At 41.9% G+C, this 13,181-nt stretch overlaps 2 protein-coding genes across 2 annotated transcripts in view; one reads left to right on the top strand and one right to left on the bottom strand.

Annotated features, from left to right (window-relative positions):
• The window catches only part of GPR39 (G protein-coupled receptor 39), a 201,439-nt gene that overhangs the window by 80,098 nt on the left and 108,160 nt on the right, over nucleotides 1-13,181 (bottom strand). The window lies entirely within an intron of this gene.
• On the top strand, nucleotides 2,614-3,619 carry LOC129503990 (methylsterol monooxygenase 1-like). The gene has a single exon (XM_055316543.1). It carries the CDS (start codon nucleotides 2,654-2,656, stop codon nucleotides 3,617-3,619), a length of 966 nt encoding a protein of 321 aa, XP_055172518.1. The 5' UTR covers nucleotides 2,614-2,653.

Raw genomic sequence — 13,181 nt, forward strand, 5'->3', positions numbered from 1 at the left:
TCTCATACCCATTTTCACAAAGTGGAGGAGGCACTGTCCAGCAGGATCTCTTTTGTGAAGCATGTGAACCTGAGCAATTTCACATGCCCCACACTTCTGTAAGCCGGATGCTAATTTCAAACGCTCAAGAGAAGCATCAGTTTGAAAGGGTACCCGGGCTGATAGATCTTCAGTACAATTAAGAATCCATTTGTAAATATCATCACCCCACACACACAGTTGGTCTGTTTTCAAACTGTGCCTGAACTAGTGAAATTTTGTTGCATCGGTGTTTGCATTCCTATATAAAATGAGCTCTTAACCTCACCGCTGAAATCAGAGCAAACTTACTCTTGATGTAATGGGACCTATTTGATAACAGTGCTGTCAGAGGACAGGACCACCTTTTCTGTGCCAGGAAACAGCTCTGCTAGGCCTCTGTGGATAACGCTGCTGCTTTAAGGGGAACTGTTTTCTCCTGTGTTAGGTTCACACTTGTATAAGGATGAGAAATATCCTAATAGGGAACACCTGGGCTCAGTGGTCGAGCGTCTGCCTTTGGCTCAGGTTGTGATCCCGGGGGTCCCGGGATCAAGTCCCACATTAGGCTCCCCATGGGGAGCCTGCTTCTCCCTCTGCCTAAGTCTCTGCCTTTCTCTCTGTGTCTCTCATGAATAAATAAACAAAACCTTAAAAAAAAAGAAGAAGAAGAAGAAGAAGGAGAAATGTCCTAACAGCCTATGCTTTGGATTTAAGTCATTGCTATAACAACTCATTGAGCTTTCAACTCTGTTTTTCTCTTGCTACATGAGCTTATTATTAGAGATGTGGGAAGAGATGGATGGATAAATTCACTGTACGCATACTGAGTGCTTACTGTGTAAACAGGAGATAGTCCCTACCATCAAGTGGCTGTGCTAATGGCAGGGAAAGAGAAAAGGATCTGCAGCAGAAGCCTAGCTGCTAGAAAACCCAGAGAAGAAACATTCAAACTAATCTAGGGGCGTCTCAGAGGCTTTTTGTAAGTGACAACACCTAAACAGGATATTGAAGCACAGAGAGAGTTGGCCAGGCATTCCAGACAGAGGACTGAGTCTGTGCCCATGCACAGAGCTTTGAGAAAGCCTGTGGGGGTGGATCACAATGGCCAGGGTAAGGTGCCTTTGATAGACCCACACGAAGTAGGGCTGATCATGAAAGGTCTCATATAACAAGCCAAAAAAGACTTGTATAACACACTAAATAATTTTTCCAAAGGCAACAAAGTCATTGAAGGATTTTTTGAACAGGGAACTGAACAAAACCCAATTTGAGTTTTAAGAAAAACACCTCAATGTCAGTGTGGAGGATGGATTTGAGGGAGAAGAGACAAAAGCCAAGGCCTTAACCTTGGCTATACATTGGAATAATCTGGGCCTCGCCTCTGAAAATTCGAATGTAATGGGTTTGGGGTGTGACTTGGGCATAAGGATTGTTAAAAGTTCTCCAAGTGATTCTGTGTGGCTGGGGTCGGAAGCCATGGGTATTTGCAGAAAGGTCATGTAGAGGTGAAAGAAATAATCTAACTAATGGAGTAAAGCTATCTTGTTCAACGAGATAGCAGTCAAAGGGAGCACAAAACAGGACCATTACTGCTGGCAGGTGAGGCAAGGGGAGGAGTCAAGTACAACTCCCAAGTTTGGGGTTCATGATAAAGGGAAAGCAGGGGTACAATTTACTTAGAGTGAGACTGAGAAGGAAAACCAAATTTAGGAGAGAAGGGGAGATTCAGTTTTTTAAAAAATGAGAGGCACATACACATATATGACCAACTCACAAAGATTTAAGGATCTGAGGACTAGATTCCTGTGAACAGCAGAGTGTCAAGCGTAAGTGAGGTGCCTAAGGGAGAATGTTTAGGGTTGGAAATGAAGAAAGCTGAGACTAGAAATCTGGGACATGTTAGTAAAGACTGAACACAGAAAGAGGAACCAGGAAATGAGGCTGAGAAGGGCTGAAAAGAAATCAGGATCTTGCATTTTAAAAACAACAACAAACAAACAAAAACAGTATATTTAACCAAGCAGGAGGTAAAAGGTTTATGTACTGAAAACTACAAGACATTAATGAAAGAATTGAAGACACAAAGAAATATCATGGAAAGATATTCCATGTCGGTGGATTAGAAGAATTAATATTGTTAGAATGTCCATATTGCCTAAAGCAACCTACAGATCCAGTGCACTCCCTATCAAAATTCTAGTGGCATTTTTCACAGGAATAGAATAATCCTAAAATGTGTATGGAACCTTAAAAGACCCCAAAATTAGCCAAAGCAATCTTAAAAAGAAGTTGGAGGCATTATACTCCCTGATTTCAAACTATACAACAAAACTATCATAATCAAAACAGGATAGTATTGACATAAAAACTGTCATATAGCTCGATGGAACAGAGCCCGGGAATAAATCCATGCATGTAAGGTCAATTAATTTATGACAAAAGTGGCAAGAGTATACAAAGGAAGCAAGAAGGATAGTCCCTTCAATAAATGATACTGGGAAAACTGGATCATTTATCTTACGCTATACACAAAAATAAATTCAAAATGTATTACAGGCTCGAACATAAGACCTAAAGCCGGCGTTCCCGCCGCTTGGCCAGAATTCTAAGGCTTTCTGCAGAGATTTGAAAAATGGCAACAAATGAAAGTATCAGCATCTTTAGTTCAGCATCCTTGGCTGTGGAGTATGTAGATTCACTTTTACCTGAGAACCCTCTACAGGAACCATTTAAAAATGCTTGGAACTATATGTTGAATAATTATACAAGGTTCCAGATTGCAACATGGGGATCCTTGATAGTTCACCAAGTTCTTTATTTCTTATTCTGTTTACCTGGATTTTTGTTTCAATTTATACCTTTCATGAAAAAGTACAAAATTCAACAGGATAAACCAGAAACCTGGGAAAACCAATGGAAATGTTTTAAAGTACTTCTCTTTAATCACTTTTGTATCCAGCTTCCTTTGATCTGTGGAACTTATTATTTTACAGAGTATTTTAATATACCTCATGATTGGGAAAGAATGCCAAGATGGTATATGCTTTTGGCAAGATGCTTTGGCTGTGCGGTGACTGAGGACACCTGGCACTATTTCCTGCTTAGGCTCTTGCATCACAAAAGAATATATAAATATATTCGTAAAGTTCATCATGAGTTTCAGGCTCCATTTGGAATGGAAGCTGAATATGCACATCCTTTGGAAACTCTGATTCTTGGAACTGGATTTTTCATCGGAATCATGCTTTTATGTGATCATGTCATTCTCCTTTGGGCATGGGTGACCATTCATTTGATAGAAACTATTGATGTCCATAGTGGCTATGACATTCCCCTGAACCCTTTAAGTCTGATCCCTTTCTATGCTGGTTCTCGGCATCATGATTTCCACCACATGAACTTCATCGGAAACTATGCTTCCACATTTACATGGTGGGATAGAATTTTCGGAACAGACTCTCAATTTACTGCCTATAATGAAAAGATGAAGAAGATTGAGAAAAAGATGCAATACATATCTCCTCTCCACCATCCTGAAAGCACACACCTCCCTGAATTGAAGCGAACAGCTAACCTTGCTTCTGCGGAGCAGAAATAAACCTGTGTCTTGGCTGCTAAGTGATACAAAGAACATTAACAACCTTTAATTATCTTCCTAGCGGGAACTTTTTCTACTTTACATAAAAGTTCTGTATGTGTAGAAATAAGTAAATCTATAACGAAGTATGATTTTCACGAGGAGGTTGTAAAGGCCGTGTTGCTAACCTTACAGAAAGGTTCTAAGTAATGGAAAAAGTATCAGTCTGTCTTTCCCCCGTAACACCAGAGGCCTGAAGCTAAGATGGGTCTTTAAAATCTTGTAAATATATAGTGGCCATTTCAGTATCTCTTAGCAGGGTGTTGGCCTCATATTGAACTTTAAACATTTTCTAGAATTTGCCTAAACATCCAAGTATCATGGGTCGAACCGTATGGATCGACAGTGAGAGTGAGGCAGCCAAATCCGGAATAGCCTGCCCCAAGAACTTCCACTCTGGTCCTGAGCTGACTGGTTTGGGGTGATTCTCCTTCTTTGAGAAGCACTTTCAGATGGCAATGTGCTACTGGTATCTATAAATTAAAGCGTTTCCGAATTGTCATAAATCGGATATTTTAGTCTAAAGGTTTTTGGGTTACTTGAATTTTTTTTTTAAAAATTGAGCTTTATTTCTGCTATTTACCCTTTCATTTTTGTATATCAAGTTTTCATTATACTTAAAACTGTATCTTGAAACATTGTGAACTGACTTGCTGTATTTGTACTTCTAACTATTGAAATAAATGTGATTTTTTTTGGTCTGATTATCTGGTTTCTGGTTTTGAACATCAGTAGTGACTTTTTTTTATATCTTATTCTTATAAGGAAAAGTACAGAAGTAATTAAATCACTAAGTTTTGTAACAAAAGGAATAATTCTGCTTTTTTTTTTTAAAAAAAAAAAAAAGACCTAAAGCCATTAGACTCCTAAAAAAAAAAAAAAAAAAAACATAGGTGGTAAGCTTCTTGACATAGGTCCTAACATTGATTTTTTTCACTCTGACATCAAAAGCAAAAGCAGAAAGGAAAAAGTGAGACTAACTAAAAAGCTTCTGCACAACAAAGGAAGCCATCAGCAAAATGGAAAGGCAACCTACTGAATGGGAGAAAATATTTTCAACCACATATCTGATAAGGGAATAATATCCAAAATATATAAAGAACTCATAAAATTCAATACCAAAACAAAAACTAAAACAAGGTCACAATACAATTTAAAAAGGGTCAGAGGACCTGAGCAGATATTTTTCCAAAGAAAACATGGAGATGGCCAACAGGTGTATGACAGGGTGCTCGACATCACCGATCATCAGGGAAATGCAAATCAAAGCCGCACCTGTCAGAATGGCTATTAGTAAAAAGACAAGAAATAACAAGTGTTAGTGAGAATATAGGGGAAAAGGAAACCGTGTGCACCATCAATGGGAATGTAAATTGGTACAGCCACTGTGGCAAACAGTGTGCAGTTTCTCATAAAAATTAAACCTGAAGCACCTCATGATCCAACAATTGCACTTCTGGGTATTTATTGGAAGAAAACAGAAACACTAATTTGAAAAGATATATACACATTATTTTTACTGCAGCATTATTGACAATAGCCAAGACATGGAAACAACCTAAGTGTCCATTGATGGATGAATGAATGAAGAAATATGATATGTATATACCATGGAGTATCATGAAAAGAATGAGATCTTGCCATTTGCAACAACATGGGTGAACCTTGAGGACATTATGCTTAGTGAAATAAGTCAGAGAAAGACAAACATCATACTATCTCTCTTATTTGTGGAATCTAAGGGAAAAAAACCAAGCTCATAGAGACAGAGAACAGATTCAGATTGGTGGTTGTCAGAGGTAGTAGGGAGTCGGAGGTGACAGAAATGGGTGAACTCTTTTGTTTTTCACTTAAATTTTAGAAAAAAGAGAGAGAGGGCATCTAGCGAGGCATGGGAGACAAGGCACCAGTGATCAACACTGAAAATTAAAAAACAAATAGGGCCAGAACTGAAATTCCTTGGCTGGGTGATTGGAGAGGCACAGTTGACTTCAGACAAGTCAGTTCATTGGAGTGGGGAAGGCAGAAGTCAGATCGTGGTAGTTTGCAGAGACCAGATGAGGAGAAGCAGAGAATCAGCAAGTGTTGACTTGCTCTGAAGAAATCAAGCTATGGGAGGAGGGTGAGAGGTCAGAGCATATCTAGGGGAGGATGAGGATCAAGGCTGTTTTCTCGGGGGGGGGGGGGGGGCAGGTACAAGAAAGGAGAGCCCTGAACACATCTGTAGCAGAAGAAAGGAAGGGAAAGATGGGACACACATGAAAAAGGAGAGTGATGGGTGAATGGAGGACCACAAGAAGCCAAAGGAAAGAAAGGAAAGAGAGGACCCCTTCCAGGGCGCAGCAGAGGGCTCAGCCTTAGGCAGAGGGAAGGACAGGTGTAAAAAGGACAAAGAAAAAAGGAAAAACACAGGTGGGCTCTGGGTAGGGACTTTGGCACCTTAAGAAAACTCTATCTCATAATCTCTCTTTCTGTCTATGAATTAGGAGGCAGAGTATTTGATGAGGCCATGGTGGTAGGGGGTGGACAGAAAATTTCAGGAAAATGCTAAAAATCTAGTGTCACTGCTCTTGGGAGTGAAAGAGGGTATTGACTGAGGGCCTCACTAGAGCCCATGGGAGATTGGGTATGATATAAATACTATCACCAGTATGATGGTGGGGACAGCTGAAACATGCCAGGGGGGAGCAGTCAGCCCAAGGTGGCAGGCCCTTGCTCTTGCCATTCACTCCTTCCTCTATCCAGCCCCATGTTTACTCCTACACCCCACACTCTACCACCACCCTATACTATGTATGGGGGGGCATCAGCCAGGAACTTGTTAGAACTGGCACTGTCTCAGGTATCACCTCAGACTTCACGTAACAAGAGCCCTAGGAATGTACATTACACTTGGGAACCACTGGTCTAGACTCTCCCGTCTATAGTTCCTGTTGCCTTCTCAATGTCATGAAATGTGTATGCCACTGTTCACTCTGCCTGGAACGCTGGTCTCCCACTCATTCTAGCCAATTCTACTCCTCCTTTAAGACTCTATCTTACCTTCTCTCTGATTCCTCCTAAGACCCTACTGAGAAGAACTATTTGCTACCTCAAATGTGTTTCCATAGACCTCATCTGGGAGCTGCCATGTTGCTTTCATTTATCCTGAGCACCCAACTGGTTGCCAGTGCTCTGTAAGGTGCTCACGTATTCTTGGAATGAAACCCAGACCCCTGATTCCCACTCCTGTGTCCTAACCCATACACTGCGACCATTCTGTGCACATAGAAAGTCATGCCTATTAAAAAAAGATAATAAGCAAACAAAGCTGTAGATGAAGCCTCAAACTCCTCACCGTGCATTTGCCTGATATTGCCCCAAAACTTGGGAAAGCATTGGGTTTGTCGTTTTCTGTAAAAATTCAAAAGGCCATTTATCTCACTCTTTCAGATTTCTTTGCATGCCCCGTGAAGGTCAGGACTCAGGTCCCAAACTTCTTTAGTATCTGTAAAGAAATGCAGTATTTCAAAACATCAGAAGTTGACCATTACTTACTTTTCTAAGAGTGAAAGAAAACCCCTCTGCTTGTTTCTGAGTAGGAAACCCATTTTCTAATATAGGAAGAAAGATCAACTAAATAACAAACATATATAGCCTTTTAATCTACCCTGTAAGGTCCTGGTATGGAAATAAAGTCCCTTTCCCTTTTTACTATCCCTCTGGGGCTTGACACATAGTTGGTGCTCAGTGTGTTTCCAACCAAGCGGAGAGGAGCTATTTCCCTACTTTACCATTCACAGCTAAATTGGACCAAGAAACATATATTAATTGTGGGGCAATCTGTTAAGTACCCTGTGGAGTGATCTGCCCTTATCTTTCAGAGATATGCTTTCTAGACCTGGGATTTGTGGCTGATCACTCCTGCTTGATACCTACCATATCATTAAAATAACCTGGAAACCTAGAAGCCTCACGAAGTAGAAAGGAGAGAAATCCATCCCACAGAATCTCAAACCCATCATCTTATTAATCAGGTTGGGCCCTGAAGAAATAGCTTCTCTCCTCCCCCTAAACATTTCCAGAGATGCTAATACTCAAGATGCTTCCGTCCTCCCCATTCCCTACCCCCAGCTCATTAGACCTGCCAGTCTCTGTGTGGAAAAGGACCTTTATCTCTGTGTCACTGATGTTGCCTTAGAAATCAAAACAAAAACAAAAACAAACAAAAAACAAAAAACCCCACACACCTTAGAAATTCACAGCAAAACCAAGCATGTACCATCAAAAAGTGAGAATTTGTCAGGGGACTCAGTCAAGGTGCCCTGGCTGTATCTGGAACATGTATGTGGGCTTCCTTCAACTAATGATGTGGGGTAGGGAGCTTACCATGAGTTCTGCTCCCAAGACTCCATTCCAGAACTTTTCACAGATTATTTCATTCCATCTTCACAAAAGACGTACAAAGTGGTTATTACCAGTCTCATTCTAGAGACCAGGTAACTAGGCTCAGAAAGACTAAGAAAATTACCCAGAGTAGGAGAGCTCCTAAGGCTATTAAGGATGAGTTCCCAAAGGGGTCATGTTCTGCTTACTTTGAAAGCTATGTTTCTGTTTCTGTTTTTGTTTTTTTATTGCACTAAATTGTCATTGAGTCCTATTTTCTAAGACTATGTGTTTTACATGACAAAAAAAGAAGTATTATGGGATACCATGTAAGGACTTCCTACCAAAGAATCTTGCTCCACTTATTTTTCATGGTAATTGAAATTCCCAAATTACTCACTCTTTGGTATTAAGTCAACGAAAGCTCTCTGTTGGGATGACAATGTTTTCAGTAATGAGAATTCCAACCTAGAACTCATTAAATGTTTATAAGGGTTTATTTTTCCCAAGACCCCATGATGGCCGTTGTGGGGAACACACACACAAAACCTTGTACCCTCAAGAAGCTTACAAGTTAAATAGTCACTTCAAATCTACAGAATAGCTCATGGTGTTCACCTACAAGGTGAATTGCCAAGTGAAATTTCTACACAATTTCTATAGGCCTTCCAACATTATACCCCTAATGGGCCTCCTGGCAGCTCAAAATATGAATTCACTAAAGTAGCTCCTGTCACCCACCCTGAGCCTTGCCAGAAGGGAGTTTTCAAGGAGAAGAAAAGCTAGAGAGGGCTTTGAAGAGGAGTCGCCAAACCGTTAAGCCTGATTAGAACAGAAAGGCTGGAGCTGTCATTAAAATGGACTGTACCAGGTAGGGGTGGAAAGTGTTGGGGAGAATTTGAGAAGTCCCACTTTGCATTTGCCTATGCCACGTAGAGTTGTCTGCACAGTTATATCCTGTCACTTGAGCTGCCTCAGAAAGTCTCATTCTGGGTAGAAAGCAATCCAAGCTTGGTGCTTAACAGCCTCAGCAGGCAGAGGGCTTGCTATTAGGATCACCTGGCCATGCCCAGCCCTCACCTGGGCCACTGCTTTTCAGAATCACACACGACAAGGAAAGAATTTGCTCAGAGCTAGTGGTGTATTGCAGCTGGTGTGTACAAGCAAGGGAGGGTCAGCTGTGAAACATTTAGGAATCTGGTGATAATTGGCCATGGTGGGAGCATTTACACTGTGGAAATCGGCAACAGTTACAAATCAAAGCTCTATTTTCTTTTCTTTTCTTTTCTTTTCTTTTCTTTTCTTTTCTTTCCTTTCCTTTCCTTTTCTTTCTTTCCTTTTCTTTTCTTTTCCTCTTTCCTCCTTCCTCCTCTTTTCACTTTTCTCTTTTCTTTTCGGAGAATTGCTAGCACACCATTGCTTAAAGCTGTCCATATACTCTCCTTTCTCTGATTTGTATATTACCTCCATATCATTCAGCAAAGCTCAAATTTAAAATAATATGCATAATGAATTTAACTGTTTGTCATTTAGTTCCAAGACCAAGGAGGTGTTTGCTTTGAAGCAGTCTACTCCATGAGTGGAACCCAGCCATTTGTCCTTTCATAAGCCCTCCAAGTGGCTGCAATGCACACTCAAGTTTGAGACAGTGGACTGCAGTATCTGTCCTGAAAAAGTAAAACAAACTTTTGGCTTCTACCATTTATATATCGTATGCACACTGTACACACTCATTCTACATAGTTCAGAAATTATCAGGATGCCTCAGTGGCTCAGCGGTTTTGCGTCTGCCTTCAGCCCGGGGCGTGATCCTGGAGACACAGGATCGAGTCCTGCGTCAGGCTCCCTGCATGGAGCCTGCTTCTCCCTCTGCCTGTGTCTCTGCACGCCACCTCCCCACCCCACCCCCGTGTCTCTCGTGAATAAGTAAATAAAATCTCTCTAAAAAAAAAAGAAAGAAATTATCACATACTTTCTAAGCACTGTGATGTGCTATAACATCTGTGTTTAGTCAGCCTTTGAGAGAGCCTCCAGGTGCCTGCTGGTATTCACCTCTCTTCTCATACTGCATCAGCAGTGGTCTGTGTGACCAAGAGAGTGGTCAGAAATGCTGATGTATGATTTCTGATGCTAGGTCACAAAAGGTGTATAGCTTCCCTCTTGGTCTCTTGGGCCACTTGTCTCTGAAGGGACCCAGCCAGCATGCTATGAGAATAGTCAAGTAGACTTCTGGAGAAACCCATGAGAGTAGAACTGAGACACCATTAGCCAGCACCAGCTTGCCAGCCATGTGAGTTAGCCCCTTTGGAAGTGGGTCCTCCAGCCCCAGCCAAGCCTTCAGCTGCCATAGCCCCAGCTGCCATAGGACTGCAATCTCCTGAGGGACTGTGGCCTAGAACTACCAAACCAAGTCCCCCCTGAATTCCTAATCCATAGAAACTGTGGGAATTAAGACACTAAGTCTGGGGCAATTTGCTACACAGCACTAGATAACCAGCAGCAGATAATGCGCACTGTACTAACAGTGCTTGAAGGCAGCTATATGTGAGGGGTTTGAATGGTACAAAGTTTCATGAAACCTGGTCTTTCCCAAAAAGAAGTTTCCTGCTTATATGGGTGATAAGATACATATGCACTAAAAGTAAACATTTTTGAAGTATTATTTATTAAGAGATCACAAGTCTAGGAGGAAAAAATGATCCTGCAAATTCTTTGCAAGATAAGCCATGCTGCTAAGTCAAATTTACCAGCCCCTTGGCAACCCCTGAACAGCACTTTAATCTGTCCCCTTTCTAAATATACTATACCCTCCCTGAGCTCTTTAAGCAGACGGGATAAGAAGTCAGTACTGTTGATGAAGTAAGGTGTGTGTTGTGAAAACTAGTTATACAGGCACACAGATGTCATCTCGGCTGTCAGTGCAGGTGGCTGGGGGCCCAGGGCTGCATGACAGTGGCTGCCCTCAGCACACTGAGGAGCCTAATGGACAAGACCAAATCCCGGTTTGCAGAGTCTTCATAAACCTTCATAAACCTTCTCGTTCATTCCTCACACAGACTCACTGTCCTTACACTGTCCCATTTTCCTGCTGAGAAAGCAGCAACGTAGAGCAAAGAAGCAAGGTCAGTCAGCTAGTAAGTGGCAGAGCTGTGAACAGTCTGTCTCAAAACGCAAACCATTTGTAATCTAGCACGTGGCCTTCAAGGAGCACTCACTGCCTTCAGAAAAGTCTTTGGGGTTGCCTTGTGTAATGAAATACTTGAAGTTAATATATGTTCATGGTACAAAATCCGAAAGATATCAAAGTTGGGGTCCCCAGTAGCCACCAGTTCTCTTCCCTGGAGAGCACCACTGCTACTGGTTTCTCCTGTGTCCACCTAGAGATGTTCTATCATTAGGCTTTCTCCCAAGGGCTGAGAACAGTGTGAATGAGGGAAGCAGAGCAGAAGCAGCCTCATCTCTGGTTGTTTCCTCACATCCAGAATGTTCTGCTCTTCCCTGTGGCAGTGAGCAGTTCCCCAGTGTCCTCTGTACCCAGTGTAATGCCAGCCCCAAGGACCCCAGGCTCCTGCCATCACCTGCTGCTTACTCTCCTCTGTGCTTAGGATTATCTTCCTCCATGCAGAGTAAAGGACCCGCCCTCCCTGGGGGTTTCAGAGAGACTTTATGCCAACACCTGCTGGGTCTTCTTTACTGGAAAGTGATGCAGGAAGAAAAGCCAGATGGTCTGGGTTCAGCTTCCAGGTGTATGAACCTGAGCCAAATCAGTCCAGCTCTCTGGACCTCACACTGGACCTACCCTAGAGGGATAATGAAGGCAGAGAGGACACTTGTGCCTGTTTCCACACCCCTGTGTGCTCTGTGTTCCTCAGAGTCACACCCACCATACAGCACCATGAGGGTCTTCTCACTTGTTCATCTCAAGGGTGGTGAAGCATCCTGAGGACAGGGACTGTGTTTCTCCCCGCTTCTCTCTCTTTTGCACAGCATGTGACTTGCAGTAAATACTCCTTAAAGACTTTTTAAAAATCTTTCTACATACATTCAAGCATTCTTCCTAAGGGCAATGTTTCAAGTTTTTATTTAAGTTATAGTTAGTTAACATACAGTGTAATATTAGTTTCAGGAGTAAAATTTAGTGATTCATCGCTTACATACAACACCCAGTGTTTATTACAACAGGTGCGCTCCTTAACCCATTACCTATTTTCCCTATCCTTCACCTACATCCCCCATCAGCCCTCAGTTTATTCTTTACAGTTAAGAGTCTGTTATATGGCTTACCTCCCTCTCATTTTTACCCCTTTCCCTTATGTTCATCTGTTTTTTCTTAAGTTCCACATATGAGTGAAATCATATGGTATTTGTCTCTGATTGACTTATCCCACTTAGCATAATACTCTCTAGCTTCATTCATGTCATTGCAAATGGCAAGAGTTCATTCTTTTTATGGCTAAGTAATATTTAGTTATATATAATATATAGGAATCATATATATATTATATATATATGTCACATCTTCTTTATCAATGACTCCCTTATTTTGTTTTTTTTTTAATTTAAATTTTGCCAGTTAACATTTAGTGCAATATTGATTTCTGAACTGAAATTCAATGATTTGTCACTTACATACGACACCCAGGGCTCATCACAAGTGGCCTCCTTAATGCCCATCACTTATCTAGCCCATCCCCCACCCACCACCTCTATCACCCTTCAATTTGTTCTCTGTCATTAAGAGTCATTTATGGGGCAGCCCAGGTGGCTCAGCAGTTTAGCGCCACCTTCAGCCCAGGGCGTGATCCTGGAGTCTGGGAATCAAGTCCCATGTCGGGCTCCCTGCATGGAGCCTACTTCTCCCTTTGCCTGTGTCTCTGTGCCCTCTCTCTGTGTGTCTCTCAGGAATGGATAGATTTAAAAAATCTTTTTTAAAAAGTCATTTATGGCTTGTTTCCTTCTCTCCTTTCTTTCCTTCCCCCCTTCCCATATGTTTATCTGTTTTCATTCTTAAATTGCACATATTGAGGGGCACCTGGGTGGCTCAGTGATTGAACCTTTGGGTCAGGTCATGATCCCAGGGTCCTGGAATCCCCGCAGGGAGCCTGCTTGTCCCTCTGCCTGTGTCTCTGCCTCTCTCTGTGTGTCTTCCATGAATAAG

Source organism: Nyctereutes procyonoides, unplaced genomic scaffold, assembly GCF_905146905.1.
Source record: "Nyctereutes procyonoides isolate TBG_1078 unplaced genomic scaffold, NYPRO_anot_genome, whole genome shotgun sequence".
In the NCBI taxonomy this organism is placed as follows: Eukaryota; Metazoa; Chordata; class Mammalia; order Carnivora; family Canidae; genus Nyctereutes; species Nyctereutes procyonoides.